The sequence below is a fragment of the Pithys albifrons genome, chromosome 10 (genome assembly GCF_047495875.1).
Source record: "Pithys albifrons albifrons isolate INPA30051 chromosome 10, PitAlb_v1, whole genome shotgun sequence".
In the NCBI taxonomy this organism is placed as follows: Eukaryota; Metazoa; Chordata; class Aves; order Passeriformes; family Thamnophilidae; genus Pithys; species Pithys albifrons.
This window is the reverse complement of record NC_092467.1, coordinates 6,637,499-6,654,444: the sequence shown is the minus strand read 5'-3', so window position 1 is coordinate 6,654,444 and position 16,946 is coordinate 6,637,499. Positions and strand designations below refer to the sequence as shown.

At 53.8% G+C, this 16,946-nt stretch overlaps 1 protein-coding gene across 1 annotated transcript; it reads right to left on the bottom strand.

Annotated features, from left to right (window-relative positions):
• Positions 1-1,857: 1,857 nt before the first annotated feature.
• Positions 1,858-15,266, bottom strand: LOC139676246 (protein FAM163A-like). The gene is made up of 5 exons (XM_071565004.1): positions 15,197-15,266; positions 4,606-4,701; positions 4,101-4,123; positions 3,481-3,595; positions 1,858-2,464 (listed from the first exon to the last, which is right to left on the bottom strand). The coding sequence occupies exons 4-5, from the start codon at positions 3,571-3,573 to the stop codon at positions 2,057-2,059; spliced, it is 501 nt and encodes a 166-aa protein (XP_071421105.1). The 5' UTR covers positions 3,574-3,595; positions 4,101-4,123; positions 4,606-4,701; positions 15,197-15,266; the 3' UTR covers positions 1,858-2,056.
• Positions 15,267-16,946: the final 1,680 nt, after the last annotated feature.

Sequence of the window (16,946 nt, the reverse complement as noted above, 5' to 3'; positions counted from 1 at the left end):
TTGGATGCCGGGAGCCGCCGTGTCCGTGCTGGCTCTGTGCCTGCCGAGGGGACGGCATGGCAGGGCTGTCTGGCAGAGATTTGGGACACATTAACTTCTTGTGGCTCCCAGCAGGGTGAGACCAGGCTGAGCAGATGCTCTAGTCGGAAAGGATGGGATTTACTGAGTTAGCCAAGATTTTCTTCAGTTACAGACTATATTTTCAGGGAGGAGCACTGGCTGGATGGGAAGCAGTAGGAGCTACAGATTATGGACCAGTGGGATCCAGAGAGCTTTGCTGCTGCTTTCATCTTCCCTCCTGCCTGCCCTTAATGTGAGAGGACATTAAAACCTGCTATCACTATTTGGAGAATGGAAAGAGACTCAAAAATTGATGGAGCCAGATCGAGTCTCCAGATAATGGAAATGCAATGTCCTTTTGGGCCAGAGGTGGGGGAGATGGTGCGTAACATTTGCTTAGAAGTGTGTAAAAGGCAGGCTGGGTCAAGGTGTTTGGTTACAAGGACCATAACCACTGGCATTCATTTGCCTCTTTTCTTCAGGTAGTTTGAGCAGAGGTGCCAAGGCCATGTGCAGGTCCAAAGGGTACATCAGCCTGATAATGTGAACACTGGAGGCCGATGTACTGTGTGCCCTCTGTGCTGAGACCTACTTTTTCTTTGTGTAAATGGGGCAGTTAAGTCCAAATCCATCTGTGAGCAGCAGGATGATTTCTAAATGGCAGTGGTGAAAGAAACACCCACTACTCACATTTCTGAGCAGTCCTACCCTATATTGCAATGGCATGGCAAGTGTTTCCTGCCATTGCCTCCAACAGCATCCACAGGGATCATTGATGTCCCAGTCCCTCCTCCCTGCCATGAATGGGAAGCACTCAGCCAAGCAGTCCTGCACTGGTTGCTATGGAAGTGCCTGTGAATGATGGAGATGTCCTTTTAGTAATTTTTCACCTAATCTGATTTATGGAGGAAGAAGAAACTTTCCCACATTCATTTTCGCAGAAAGGCAGAGTCATGGGCTGTCATTGCGAGCTGCAGTGCCATGAACCCACATTCAGGTCTTGCACCCTCTTCTTCCAAAACCAACCGAAAGTAGGGGGTACTCCAACCACCATCAGTCTTCTGTGGAAGGCTGTGGGCTCTGCAGAGAAGGAGACCTGACCTGGTGGGCTCTGCTGTTGCTGTTGACAGCAAAATTCATCCTGGAACCATCCTTGCTCTGGCTGTTAGAGCTGTCAGGGTGGGCTGGGTAGGGCTTTGAAAGCTGAAGGTGACCAAAACTGCAGTTATTTAGGGACATAATTCTTCCCATAAGTAAAATCTTGCCATTTTCATGGGTCCAAGTTAAAATTGCTCCTAAGAAACTTGTGAATGGTAGAAGAGGTGGGGGCTTTGGCTGCAGAAGGACCAGCCTGGGCCTGTTGGCGTGGGTGAGCGCTTTGGTGAGCAGCTTTGCCTCTCCCAGCAGTGACCTAAATTCACGTTGAACTTCTTCAGCACGTGTGAAGACCAAAGCAGGTGGGACAGGGTGCCCTGTCTTAAACTCGAACAAAAAAGGTAACTGCTAGCGACAACTGATACAGTACGAGGGGAGCAGGGCAACCTGGATCCTCCCTTCTTTGCTTTCCCGTCACCAGGGAGCGCTGCCACACCCAGCTTGGCAGTGGGATTCACCGGGGCGGCAGCTGGCGGGTGGTCACCCATCGCGCCGTGTGCCGGAGGGTGGGGACACCAAAGGCCTCGCTCTGGGCTTAGGGAGCCATGGGAGCCTGGGGTAATTAAATCAGGTTGTACTGTACATAGCCCTCATTAGACAAGTCCCTTTGGGAGACAGAGTAGATAATAATTACACTTATGATGCATTTGGAGGTGGACGTCGCCCTTCAAGGTCTCGCTCGCCTTCTTGCCCACAGAGCTGTGCCGTGCCAGGCGGGTCAGCAGGAGGAGTGTGCTGGTCTGGGGCTGGGCCTGCGGGGTCCTCTCTGCGGGAACATCCCCAAAGACAAGTGAAAAGCCCCTTCCCTCGAGTGCCTTCTCTGTGCCAGGGGCAATGGTGGCTACACCTCCGTGCTGAAGGCCCGCGGGTTCGGGAAGCTGTCGCGGAGGAGGCCGTGCCGGCTCACCGTGTAGCCTTGCAGGGTGGCCATGCTGAAGGGCGGCCCCACCTCCTTGTAGCACGCGGGGGCGTAGGCGACCCTCTCGCCCCCGTTGCGCACCATGTCGGCAGTCCGGATGTAAAAGGGGGAGCCGTAGGGCGAGCAGGTCGGGCAGTAGTTGTGAGCCCCGTGCTGGTTGAGCTCACTGGGCGGGGGCACGGGGCTGCCCTGGCCATCCACCATGCGGGAGCTGCAGGCGTTGCACATGCCGAGGTGTGAGTGTGTGGGGAGGTCGGGCATTTCCTCTTCCTCCTCCTCCTCCTCCTCCTCCTCTTCCTCATCGGAGTCATTTTTCTTGCAGCAGTAGTACTGCAGGAGAGAGAAAGGTCTCTGTGAGGGCAAGGGGAGCAGCCGAGAGTAAACCCTGAGATTAGCTCAGTTGGTTAAAACTTGGTTGTAATAATGCCAAGGTGGTCATGGGTTCAATCCCCTATGTGGGCCAGTGACTTAAGAGTTGGACTCAATGATCCTTGTGGGTCCCTTCTAACTCAGAATAGTCTGTGACTTGGTGGGCACATTCAGCTTCTCCACCAGCCCTGACACTACCCTGGTCCACAAATCCCCCTGGCAGAGAAACCCTCCACAGATTCTTGCTGCTCTGCTCCGTCATTCCCGGGTCCTGTGAAGCAGCAGAAGCCAGACAAAACCTGGACCTGAGCAAGCTGCAGGAGGCAGCTGCCAGGGAACTCATCCTCACCCCCCAGCAAGGCTTGCAAGGGGAAGGAATTTCATCCTGCCAGTTGGAAACTGGTCCAAGTAAGCGCTGTGCTTTTCATCACACAGGCATTGCTGCATGGCACTGACTTCACATTAACTTTTAAAGAGCAGGAGGTTGTAGCTAGCTGTTGTTGAAAGCCTCCTCGTTTAATTTACAGGGGGAAAAAAATTATATAAAAATCTCCATCTGGTGTTGCAAACCCAGCCAAGCCTGCACCTCAATTAGCAAGTGCTGCAGAGCCTCAAAAGCCTTAGGGGAGTCCCCCTGCACCAGAGGGAGGGAAGGACATAACTCTGCAGCACCTGGGGAGACAGGGGGTTTCAACTCCTTCCATGACAGGCAAAAAATACGCCCTTTTAGACCACTCCTGTAGCAGCAGCTGAGCATGAGGAACATAGAATCACAGAATGTCTAGAGTTGGAAGGGAGTCACAAAGATCACTGAGTCCAGCTCCTGGCCCTGCAAAGGACAGCCCCCAGAAGCCCACCATGTGCCTGAGAGCATTGTCCAAACCCTTCCTGAGCTCTGGCAGGATTGGGGCTGTGACCACCGCCCTGGGGAGGCTGTTCCAGTGCAAGGTGAGGTTGGCAGAGTGGGCGACACTTACCTGTAGCCTACAGTAGCAGAGCACAGCGATGATGCACAGTAGGATCACCGTTGCTAGGATTCCCCCGGTGATAACAACAGTTCCCGCTGTCATCCGACCGATTCTCCATCAAACTCTGGAAGGTGGGGACATGGGGACACAAAAGTCACCTACCACGGTTTTTCCATCACATCACAGACGTGATGCACACAAGGCATCCCAAAATATTGCATCCCCGTTCCTCTCTTCCCAGACAGAAAACTCTCACCCAATATCATTCTCCTCCTCTTAGCAAGAGGACACCTGAGATGCAGCATCACATTCCCTCACTGCCATGTCTGCTCTGGCTTGGGATCTTTGGGAAACACCCCCCAGTCCACTGGCAGAGCCTCCCCTTTTCCTGAGCCCAAAGGGATGATTTCCACCCTCCCAGCACAAAATCCACCTTCTGCATCAAAACCCAGAAGCAAACCTGTGTCACCACCAGGAAAACTGAAAGCAGAGCATTTGGACTCCACAAGCCTGGCAGTCTGAGCCCAAAAATCGCACCTGCCAGACACCAATGGGTGTAACAGGGGCTTGGCATGAGCCAATCAGCCCCCACCACCATCCCTGTGCCATGGGACCCAAAGGATACTTACGTTCAGTGACAGAGGCGTTGGACCTGGAAGAAGCAGAGAGCAAGGTTAGCTGTGGCCTGACAGCATCCCTTGCACCCACCTGCCTTTCCCAAGAATTTGCCTTGATTTGAGACTTGAAGGAAGCCCTGCAGGGATGGGGCTCAGCACGTGCCTGCACCCCTGGGAGGCTGCATGGGGCAAAAAACATTTGGGATCCTGCTACTGGTTATTATTATTATTATTATTGCTATTGTTACTAATCCTACTATTATTATCATCATCATCTTTAATTTGAAGTAGGGAAAGGAAGTATTTCCCAAGATTGGATAAATGCTCTACAGGAGAAGGGCACAGGCCTGGCTTAGTCAGCACTTGGCCTTTTCCTCTTTAAAATTAATTACAAGGAAGGCAGATGCCTCACTGCAAGCAGCCAGTGTTTGAGGTGCCACTGGGAAAGGAGACCTCCCCTCCATCCTGTACAGGTCAGACAAGCCCCAGCATCTCCCTTCACCCCATGGGCACTTACCCAGAAAAGGACAGGCAGGATGTCGTGGTCACGCCAGCCCTGGGGCAGCCGGCTGGGACAGGCAGCTCTGCATGGCCACAGGGAGACACAGTGGCCCTGGAGGAACAACAAGGAGAAAAACACCACCTCTGTCAGCTCATCCCACTGCCCAAGGGCTTTACCCAGTGTCCCCATCCCCGCTGACGCCACCTCTGCCACTGAGTGGGGCTAAATAAATTGGTTTTTTAGGAAGAATAGCAGAAAAGGTGGGTGCTGCAAAGGTGGGTAAAGCAAACTGGCAGAAAGGGATGATCCTGCACCTGGAACTTGCCATTTCAGCAAAACTGAGAATCTTGCACCCAAGAAGTGGGGGCATCCACTGCCCCACCAACCCAACCCTCTGGCAATGCCTCACGCAGCTGCATTTCATTCCTGGCCCCCATGTCCCTCGGTGCCTCATCCAGAACAGGGCTAATTGATAGGGCCCAAGTGCCAGCCCCTTGCAGCTGAAGAGATCTAATTACTCACTTGCCATGCAGCCCTAATTAACAGAGTGAGGTGGCAGCTTCCAGGCAAGACCTGCCCCACTCAGCCCTGGCCCCTCACTGCTGCACATCCCAGCAGGCATCATGCAGAGCCTCCCCCTTCCACAAAAATCAGCCACCCTCCTCACTGAGCTGTGGTGATTTGCAGGACCCTGACTGCAACAAATTGATTTTCAGCTCTTGCAAAGTTCCTGTAGGAAGCCAAAAGGCGGGCATGCATTGGATTTCCTCCTCGAGCCGCTCTCACACATGAAACAAAGGAAAAAAAAACCCGGAGAAATCAATAGGTCCATAACCAAGCTAATATCTCCATCCATCAGGAGACCCGGAGCAGAGCTAATAATAGAGACCAACACGCTCGGCTCCCCCTCCTTGTTACCAAACCGCAACCTGAAATGCTGCCAGGAGCATGGGGGGTCACACAGGGAGCCTTCACCGGTGTTATCACCTCTCCAGGTGCCTTCCTTAACAGGGAAAAGGTGACAGAGAGTGGCTGGAAAAGGCAAAAAATGACCTTTCATGACCCTGAGAGGGACGCACCGCGAGCAGGGTGGTGATGGATGATGCAGGCGGCAGTTTGCATCCAGAAAACTTCATTTCATGGCAGCTGTGATTTGATTTAGAGCTCAGAGAGCAGCATCCAGTTAGCCTGAGGTTTGTAGTGAGCAGCAGCCTCGGAGAATGACCCTGAGCAGGGAGGGACTGGCCTTGAGGACCCTTTGGTCACCTCAGAGAGTGAAGAGTCCAACTGGTGCTGCCTTGAGAATGGCTGGATTTCCACAGGCCCTATTTCCAGCATTCCTGTCTCTGGGGTTGCCAGGATCAGCATCTCACCTGCCCTGCTCAGGAGACAGACTCTTCCTTATTAAAATACTGAATGTTAGAAAAAGGCAAAAATGACAATGAACCAGAAAAGCTCTGCCCTTCCTCACCTTTAGGAATGCTTTCAGGGAAGAGGAAGTTCTCTGCCCTCCTACCCTCCAAACCCTGCCCATCAGCAGCCCAGCAGTTCATTTTCTATCCAGTTTGTGCCTATAAAATAGTTTGTGCCTATATAATAGCCTTTTCTAGCTCACTGCTCTGTCTTGTAGGGATGCATAAGGGAATGTATTATAAGCTACATATGCCCAGAAAAGTGAAGGACTACAGCAGCCTTTTCACAATAGCTCCAGAAGCTGCATCCCTGCCACAGGGGTTCAGCTCACATCTATTTTCTATACACTCTCCCCAGACACACCCCAAAGGAACATTTTGGGCTCAACTGCACACAGCCCCACCACTCCATCCCGACAAAAGGCCATACATTTTTATGGGTCCCATGAAAGCCTGGGCTGCACTGTGAGCCAAGCCAAGCCCTGCAGCTCCTGCTCCCACAGAATGGGATCCAGAGGCATCCTAGGGGGATACACAAGCCCAACTTCCCATGCCACAGTCCTGTTTGTTCTTCTGTATTAAAAAGGGAGCTGAGAGTTGTTTAAATATTCAAATATCCCAAGCTGAGCAGGCGCCTTGGCACTTGCTGCTCACCCACTCCTGTGTGGCTCAGGAGAGGGGACTGTGGGGACCCTCTGGCACACAACCATCACTAAATAAAATCAGGATTTACACAAACAGAGCTGTCTTGCTCCCTGCCTCTCGGGGAGCGACCTGAGATATGGGCAGAGGTGTCACGCTGTTCCCAGCAGGGCCGGGAGGGGGTGGAGGGACGATCTGTGGCCGTATCGAACTCCTCTGGGCAGGCGTGCAGAGCTGCCTGCTGCAGAGATACATTTTCTTTAATTGATGTCCCCTCGCAGAGCAAAGTTACGGCCTGAAAAGTGACTCTGGGAATGAGTGGCATCTCAGGCTTCTATATTTATTCTCCTTCAATGACGTCCACAGCACATTTGCACGGTTTGCAAGTCCATGGCAAGGTTTTTGCCAGCTGCCAGCACTCTCAGCCCAGCTGAGACACTTCCGTCCTTCCCCACCCTGTGTGTTCCACCAGTCCCGAGCTCATCCCTGCCACCTGACAAGGGTCAGACACTCACACCAGAGCTCAGGACAGCCTTTGGCTGGAGCAGAGCACAGTTATTCACAGTGAGCATCATGCCGAATCTTGCCATGAGTCCTGCCCCAGCCTGGGCTCTGCTCTCCTGGTTTTGCTCTGCAGCTCACGGGATAATTCAATGAAATGTCTGCCTGGTAAATTAGCCCAGCCACTGCCTCACCAGAATCATCTCCCAGGGCCTAATTGGAAAAAAACAGCAGCAGGGGCTGCCTTTTCAAAACAGACTATGGCAGCAAACAACAGGGCAGCTCCTGGGCAGCTGCAACCTGCCCTGCACAGTCTCAACCTGACGGGATTCAGGGGGGATCAACCCATGACTGCAAACCCTCAGCCACGGGGCAGGATGGGTGCACAGGGAAAGCTGAGGTCCTGCAAACTCACTGCATGTTGGGTATTCTTTGCTGCAAAGCACAAGGGGACAAGCCAGGCTGTGCGGGAGCAGAAACAAGCAGACACCACTCCCAAAAGCAGCCAAGCCAAATGAAATTTTACCCAAAGAGTGATGGCAATGCCAGATGCAAGAGGATGGATGCAGGCGGCTGTGACCAGCTGGCAGCTCCACCCCCACAGCCCCTCTCTGGTCCCTTGCTCAGCCCACCAGCTTCTTGCCCAGGTCCCAAACACATGGGTCACTGTGAAGCCTTAAAACTTCTAATTAATTAATCAACTGAACCTGCTGTTGGTTCTGCCAGTTATATTGGAGTCTGGACCATCCTGTGGACAGAAATCACAGCGTTGGTTGGGAAAACTTTGATTTCAGCCTGATGCAGAGACCTCCAAATAAGGAGCGCCCAGCAGAAAAGGCGTTCTCTGCAACCCATTTCCTGCCTGAGGCTTTTTCCTGCTGTGATGCCTTTGGTGCCTTGAACCACGTGAGATTTCCCAGCAGTTTTGCTGCAGCCAACACCCTGCTCTGGGCCACTGCAAGGACAGCCAGGTCACAGAGGTGACTGTCCCCTCGCTGAGGCTCCGGCCATGGACAGCCAGTCATCAAAACTGAAAACCCTGTACCCTGCCACAAGCCTCTCCTGGCTTTCCCTCCACCATCCTCATCAGCTCCTTGGAGCTCCCCTCCACCTCCCCCCAGAGAAGGGATGGGAAAGACAAAATAACCAACAAGGATCTGAAACCAGTTCTTTTCTTGCAAAAGCTCTGTGGAAAATGCAGGATATGAATTGCAATTAACAAAAATCAAACCCCTGGAAGCCACCAGCCAGACCCCAGCTCTTGGATACAAGGGCACAAGGGCTGTGCTCCTGCTGCAAACGCTGTGCTGCCAAACCAATGAGCCAGAGAGATACCCTCTCTTGCTGGCAAACTGCCAAAACCCACCTTCTTGCCAGCCCGGGTTTGCTGCTTCCAATGCCGAGCCTCATCCTGCCCTGCAGGAGCCCAGGAGAACTTCCCTGCCCATGGAAATTGCCTTCGCAGCCATGTAGCACCAAGCATCCCCCTCTGATCTCTGCCCAGGTGTATGAAGTCCCAGCCTTAGCTGGCACATTAGCACCCCTCTCCCAGGGACACCTCCCAGCACTTCTCAGACTTTTGGAGGAAGGGTGGCTTTGCAGCCTGGGATGTCTCAGGCGTGGATTATCCCGGTATCTCGTTACTTGGGCATCTCATCTGCCCTTTATCTCGTTAAGCGACTATTCAGCCTGTGTGGATTAACCACAGCCACATGTACAGCGGAGGGACACAGACAGGACCATCAGCCCCATCCTGTCCCCATCTAAGCACAAGTACAGCAAAGCCCGGGACTCAGACAGGGCTACACGCAGATCAAAACAAGTCCCTAAGTAGTTACACCTCCTTTGCAGGCCCTCCTCTTTGCAGGGTGGCTTAAAACCCACGAGAATGACACCTCCCTCCTCATGCCCCCAGGCGCCTCCTACCCGCTGTGTTTGCCCAGCCCAGTTCGGGAGCCGCGGCGGGTGGGTGCAGTCCCGGGAAGGGTGATGTGCAACCCCAGACTCAGGGACGGCGTCAGACATGGGCAGCCCGCAGTGGGATGCAGATGGGAATATCCTCGGCCTGATCCACGCGGCTCATGTCCTGCTGCTGTGACCAGGGTTCCTCTCGGGCCAGATCCCAGAAAAAGCCAGGAACGTGTGCTGAGGAGCTGCTCCGCTATGGTCCCAAAATAACCAGGGACAAAACGGGCGGCATCAAGCCAAGTCACACAGAGAAGGGCTTTTGAGATTATCCCGCACGTCAGATCCCCACGGGCTCTCTGGAGCCAGCCAACACCTGGCCAGCGTCCCTGCCGCAGGCACCATCCCTCCCAGCACCCACATATCCCCCGGGAAGAGCAGCTGCAGCAGCAACATCTGTGCTGGGAGCAGAGTGAGGCTGTGGCGAGCCAGAGTGCTGGGTGTGCCCCAGGTGAGACTGACCCTCGCCAAAAAGGCAAAGAAATTTTTCACACACGCCTGCTGAAGGTTTGGGACCTGCCTACAGCCACAGCCAGAGGAGAGCCAGAGCTGAGCCTGGATCCTGCCATACCATGGACTCCTGAAGGACATAGGCCTGGAGAGCAAGGACTTGGGTCTTGCACCCCATGTCATCCCTGTCACAGGGTGTCTGGGTGCTTACAATGTCCAGCACAAGAGATGGATGGATCCTTGTGAGCTTGGAAGGGAGCAGGGAGGGTTATTTGCTTCCACCCTGGTGTTCTCACACAGCACTGCTGTAGGTATCCCACAGGTGTCCCATGACTGATTTAACCCCATGGTAAAGCACCAACACAGCACAGGTATTCTGCTGGCATCAGTCAGCATTCCCAGCACTTGCTCACGAAAAGGAGATGGTAACAGCAAAGCAAAACACAGCAGCATGGACCTCTTTGAAAGCTCTCAGCCTCCAGCTATACCACACCAAGGCCTCAGGGAGGAGGAAGGTCCAGGTAATGTATCAGAATCCTACTGATCCCACAAGCCTGGAGACTCTCCTCAGCACCATGATGGAGCCAGCCTCCCTCCAAGGATGCTCTGCTGTTCCTTCCCAGCTCTGGGCAGGTCCCTCCAGCATCCTCATTGCTTCAAGATGAAACCTTCAACTCCTCACACCAGCAGGCTCTTCCTATCAGGGTAAGGAGGTGAAGACCTCAGCTGAGTCCCTCTGTTCCCTGTGGGCTGCAAACACACTCCATGGATATCTGATCTTCTCCCCAGTTTAATTTTCTCTCTGCTCTCTCATAGGAAGATGCAGGCTCTGCTCTCCAATGGGGCTAATTCCACTGGGAGACTCAGTGACACCACATGCAACTTCATCCCGGGCACACAGTGGAAGAGGAGAATCAATCCCAGCAGAAGCACTGTGCCACACAGTCCAGAGTATCCTCACAGAGCATCCCCAACAAGATCCAACTAAGCACAGCAGAGAGTTTCCCACTAAAGGTTTTTCTCATTAAGCCAGTTTTTCTCATTAAGCCAATTTTTCACTAGATTTCTACAAAACAACCCCCAGGACAACTTTTTCTGCAAGGCATCACTTCATTATCTCCCTCCTTGCCCTGGACATTAGCGCCATCTTACTCTTTTCACGTCATTTCCACCATTCCTGTGAAAATTCTTTCCCTGGTTTCCCAGTTCCCACTTGGATCTGCCCTTGCTGCCCTGCCCCAGCTCCTCCCAGCCTGGTGTATGAAACAAAACTTGTGTCAAACCTTTCCACCTAGCAGCGAGCTCTGCTCCCGAAAGCAAAACCCAGGGGAAAAGCTCTGGATGAGGCTGGAGCCTCTGTAATCCCATCAGCTGCAGCCTTGCCCCCGCCCCAGCACGGCACACCGCGCCACGCCAGCCGAGTCGTGCCGGGGCGGATCCGTCGTGCCTCGACGTCACCCAATTTATTTGTTTTGCTAAATAAAACACAAAGTAAATTCCCTGGCTCGCCCTGGGTTTAACCGGTGCCCTCCCGCAGCCTGAGGGCCAGTGGCTGAGACAGTGACTGTGTATTTGAGGGATGCTGCTCCTCAGGGACATGCAAGGGATGTTCCCCCATGTCCCGCCAGGATCTGCCCTCCCACCTGCAAGCGTGTCAGTGAAACAGCCACTGTGGAGGAATTCAATTAGCAAAGACATCATTAGGGGTAACCACACTGTTAACCAGTGAAGAGTGAAGTGAGATGAGCCTTGTGTCTGCCCACAAGGAGAGGGGCCACGACTATCCCTCTTGGACCACGACCTCTCTTTAAATCCTATTTAGAACCAGGAAAACTACACGGATGTGTCAGTGATGCACCACACTTTCCCCTTCAGATTTCAGTGCTTGCCTCATATTCTCCTTGCAGCCATGGGGGCAGCTGAGATCTCTAGCTCCAGATTCAGATATGGGTTAAACAGGACACAGCCATCAGCACCTCTGACAAACGAGGAGCTGAAAAGTGGGGCTGGATCTCTGCCCACTTCCAGCCATGCAGGTGCCCTTCAGCACCAGGGAACAGACAACCCTCAGACCATCACTGTCCCTCCAACAAAAAAACAATCCCAGGTCTTGTTATAGTTCAGTCCACTTCCAGAGCTGCTGCAAACCTGCATGGTGCTTGAGAAACATCCTCTTTTTCCAAGAGAAAGGGAAATGCAGGGTGCCATGGCCCAGCCCTGGGGAGGAGGGCACTGGGAAGTGCAGCCTCTTCCTCCACTTGATGCAAGACCTGCTGCTCCGACTGTCAGCATCCCCCCAGCATGTTTGCTTGGAGTAGAAACAGAGATTTATTTTAATGACTCATTAAAGCCTAATTGCATTCAGGCAGCAAAATAGAGAGGAGCCTCCCACGTGCACCAGTACTACAGTCAGGAGGGCTCTCAGAGCCTCCCCGAAAGCACAAGGCAGACAGACTGTCTCTTTTTGGTGGGGCCAGACAGCGGGACCAGCTGCTGGCTCTGGAGCAGCCTGGCTTCATGGTTGGGATCCAAAAAACAACCCAGAATAGTCTCTGTTTGTCTATTCATTTGCCTCTGCCTGCCTCACACAACAGCTGCCACCAGCTGCTTATCCCTTTGCTCCAGGAAGGAGACACGACCTGTCCCAGAGCTTGTGTGTCCATCTCCAGCATCTCTGGCCAGTGGCTATTCCAGGGGGTGAACATCTCCCAGACTTAGGGGACACACGTGTTTGTAACTCCTCATGGCTTCTAAAGACCCCTTAACAGTAGCCGGTAGGATTTGAACAGGAGCCACCACAGGTCACCCTGGTAGAGAGCCACACATGGCACAGGGAAGGGGTGAGCTGCTCCTTCCATCCCAAGGGCATTCCCAAGGGATGGGGGAGAATGAAGTGGCCATGCTAAAAACCAGCCCAAACCCCAGCACTGGCAATCCAGGGAAACTCTTGCTACTGACACTACCCATGAGGAGCCCATGTCCCTCATCTTTCCCAGTTGGATGCAGACCCAGTGACAGCCACATCACCCATGGGGACAGGAGCTTACAGCCGCTCTGACATCCAGGTATCCCCATTCCCAGGACACACACTGGGAAGCCCATCCTTCCCTTCTCACCTGCACAGCCAGAGTGAATCCACTGTCTTTGACCCATAGCTCTCTCCACCCAGAAAGCTGCCCCATGTAGGGATGGGAAAGCTACAGGTTCCCTTTCCTGCTCTGCCATTGACACACACCTGACCGTGTGCTGTGAGAGCACAGCCCACTTGGGGACAGACACTCCATGGGATGAACAGGGTCCCCCTGCCACAGATCTGCTTTCCAAGCCACCAGCAATTCATGTGTCTGAGCTAGCCCATCCATCAGGATCCTGACCACAGTCCCATGGCTTATGGATTAGGAACAGCTGGAACCACACACTCCTCTGGGCCAATGCAGGGGCACAGCATCCAACCCCAACCCTGCTGTTTTGGGTAAATCCAAGCAGAGTCACTGCAGGATGAGTTCCAGGACTGACTTTTCCATAAAGCCATGGGAAAAGCTCACCTGCAGTTATTTTACAAGACTACTCACGCTCCTTTCACTCACTGCATCCCTCTGGAATGAGGACACAGAATGAGGGTCAGCTCTGCAGAGCTAAACTCTTTGCTGGATTTCAGATAATTTTTTTTCCTTGTTGATTTATCACACAGCAGGAATACAGACTCATCCATCACTCAGGATGCTCCACCTCACGCTGGATCAGGCAGGAGTGTGTCCACCCGGGATGGTCACACACACACCAACACATGTGCCCAGCGAGAAGGAAAACCCAACATGAAGCCTCTAAATGTCTCCCGCAAATGAAGTGTGAAACTCGCTTTCAAGAAAACAAGGGTAACAGAGCCACAATAAATATTTCATCCTGGTGGGAAAGCAGCAATGGGGAAGGTCAGGCAGGCAGAGATGCTAGGAGGTATGGTGGTCAGTGGGGATGGAGGCTGGAGAGGGAGAGGCAGCTGGGGTAGGGAACAACTGGAACATCACAGCCTGACCTTATTTCTGTTTGCTGCTTGCCCTAGAGGCTATTGGGTTTGAGTCATGACCACAGAGCAGCTCCCTGAAATGGGAGCAGCTCATGTTCCTGTTCATGCCCATGCCTGAGATGGGTGATCCCACTCCAGCTGGGAGCTGAGCTTCTCCAAATGCCCCATCCTAATGCTTCCCAGCAGACACACAGCTGCCTGGCTCTCCTGTCAGTCCACACATCCAAAATGCCTCCCAAGTGGACGAAGAATGCTCTGTATTTCTCCAGAGAGGAGGGTTTGGAGGGTTTGCCAAGTGGAAAATAATTCGCACCTTATTTCCACCCTACAGTCTTTTAGGCTGGAACAGTGTAGGGTTGGGGTGTCTCTCCTAAGCAGGGCTCTGGAGCTGGCTATCCCTCATGCCTGTGGCCAGGCTGAAATCCAGCACTTTGGGAAGAGATGGACAAAGATTTCACATCCCAGCAGAGATGGTGCCAGAATAGGATCGGACTGACTGATCTGATGTTCACCATCATATTGAGAACAGCAGCCTATTGATGCTCCCCCATCTTGGCTTTGCAACAGGTGAAAAGCCCTTCCCAGGGAAAGCCTTTTCTCCCCATTCCTGGCAAAGTCCAGGTTAGAATCCTTCGGATCCTGCAGGCACAACACCAAATGCAAATCAGCAGCCCCAGCACATCCAGGACCCTCAAACAGCATCATGGGGAAACTGCACCTCGGGCAAGTGAGGGGTAAGACTTGGAGAGGATAGAAAAAAGCCCCAGAAACACAAGCCTCCATCAGGGTGGAATATTCCACTGCCCCTTAGAAAATCTGTCTGCTGGAGAGACAATCAATAGTACACAAATGAAATTCAGCTGAAAACACTAAATGTTTCCACATGCCCTTTTGGAGGGAATAAAATCCTCCAGGATAACCTTAGGAGAAAACAAAAGCCAGGCAAATAGCTCGAGCACAGGTCTCCTTTAATTACCACAGCCCGGTGAGAGATAAAACAGAGATCCTCTGGAATAAACAAAAGGATTTGATTTCCTCCACTTCAGCAAAGGCAGCCACCATTTCCGTGGCAAGGTTTGGTGGTGAGGTTGGGGATTTGATGGGCTGGCATGTCCTTGCTGAATGGCAAAGCTTTGGACTCCCAGAGAGGGAGCAGGAGGCTGAGCCGCAGGCTTGGGACTTTCAAAACTTTAAGCAGCTGCAAAGAAGTAGGTTTAGAGATGGAAAACTCCGTCCTACCTACCCGAGCTGCGGGAGGAGTTCATGGTGACTGAACAAACTCAGCGCAGTGCGAAGTCGAACCACACAACCCTGAAAAAATGAGTCAGGATCTCGCAGGGCACCACAGTCCCGGAGCTTCGACCGGACGAAGCTGTGGGGCAGCAGCTGGGCGCAGCCCCGGGATGCAGGGAGCAGGATGATGCTTGGGAGCGGGATGACGCTGGGAGCATCCCACCCGAGCATCCCAGCCAGTCGTGCCCGGCGCCCCCCACCGCCCGGACTCCCCGCTTCCCATCGCAGCCCCAATCCACGGGAGAGCCTTTCCTTGGTCCCGACCCCCCTGGAGAGCCGCGGAGCTGGGGAGGCGGGCGGTGGGATGCCCGAGCCGTACCTGGGTGCCCGGGCTGGGCAGGAGCGGGCAGCGGCGGGTCCGGAGCGTGGCGGCGGCTGCCGGGGCGGGGAGGGATCGGAGGAGGAGGGGGAGGAGGAAGAGGATGAGGGGAAGGGCAATAATAACAGCGGTAATAATAAATAATAGGAAGGGAAACAGCCACCGGAGCGGCGGAGCGGGAGCGCCCAGGCGGGTCCGGCCGCGGGGGAGGAGTTTGCCAGGGCCGGAGCTGCCGCCCCCAGCACCGCCCCCGGCCCCACGGTGGGGGAAAGAGGGGGGACACCCACTCAACACACACACAGAGCCTAATCCTCTCCTGGAGGAGTACACACTCGTAGCATTCCCAAACTCCCGGTTATCTCCAGGGTAGCCCCAAAGCCAAGTCTTGCAGCATCCCAGCCACTATCAAACCTGCAGCATCCCCATGCCCGGGTCCTGCAGCACCCTCCGGCAAACCAAAACCACTCCTGCACCCCCGGAGCACCCCATAGTGTCCCCTGCTGTTAGCACCACCTTGGCCTCACGCTGGGTGTCCAGAGGCTCTGGCTTGATCCATTCCCAACGTCCAGGTACACCTCTGGCCCTGCAAACTGGCCAGGATTAAAACCCATCACACCACTGCCAAGGAGATGAGCCAGCGCCACGGATGGGGATGCTAAGCCTATCCATCATTTTTCAAACAGGATGACCCCCTCCCCATGACTCTGTAAATCACATCTTTGTTGGCAGACACCGGCTTCCCAGCCAAGGCCAGCAGTGCTGCCGGCTCTGCCGCAAGCTCAGCCCATCGCTGCATGGCCCCAAGCACATGCTGGCACCAGGGAGGCACACACACAGGAAAGGTGTTGCCCCCAGTAAGTGTTTCCAGTTGCTGGGAAGCTTTGAGGCTCCAAACCAAGAGTTTAGGCGGGGAAAGGTACAGCTCACGGCTGGCATTGACTTTGGAAGCAGCAAGCCACTCACTGCTGCGAGCTACGATAACAATAATTGAATCTCATGCCTTGCACCATGAGCTGACCGCTGCGAGCATGAGGATTACTGTGCCAGAACATGTGTTTGCCTGCTTCCCTCTGATTTCAGTCTCTGTGGGGCACAAGAACCATGGCAAAGCATTGCAGGGTTGGTGGGATTAATGGAGAACCTCCACTACAGCGAGGCAGTCAAACCCTCCCCATGCCTCAGTTTCCCTGTTTCTAAGCAAGGGACACTACTGATACTTTTCCTCTCTGTAGAGAAAACTCTAAAGCCAGGCAGAAAACACTACTCACCTTCTCCTCCGTCACCCTCACTGTCCATCAGGGCATCCCATTGCCCATGGATTCTCTCCCGTTCTTCCAGCCCAGCCCTCACAGCTGCTCAGTGCCGGTGCCAGGAGCCTGACCCACTGATTTCTCCCCAGGACCCAGCAGCAGAGCTGAGCTGGGAGGAAATAAATGCTCGTTTGGATGCAAACAGCTCTGCGCCTTCAGCAAAAGGGCAGGATGAATTATGAAATGCAAAGGCGAGATAAGTGGATCCTGTCACAGCACTTACCCTCCGTGCCGCAGGATCCAAGCGCCTGCCGGCTCTGGGATGGAGGGTTGGGTGGCACACAGGAACACCTGCATGCAGCCCTGGCTGGGGGGAGCCTCCCTATTCCCCTGCCAAGAACAAAATCCACGTTATCCACTCCAGCACATCAGAGGGCTGGCAAATACAAAGAAGCATCAAGGGAGGAAAGTGAGCATGCCGAGTGTTTCTGCGGAGGGTA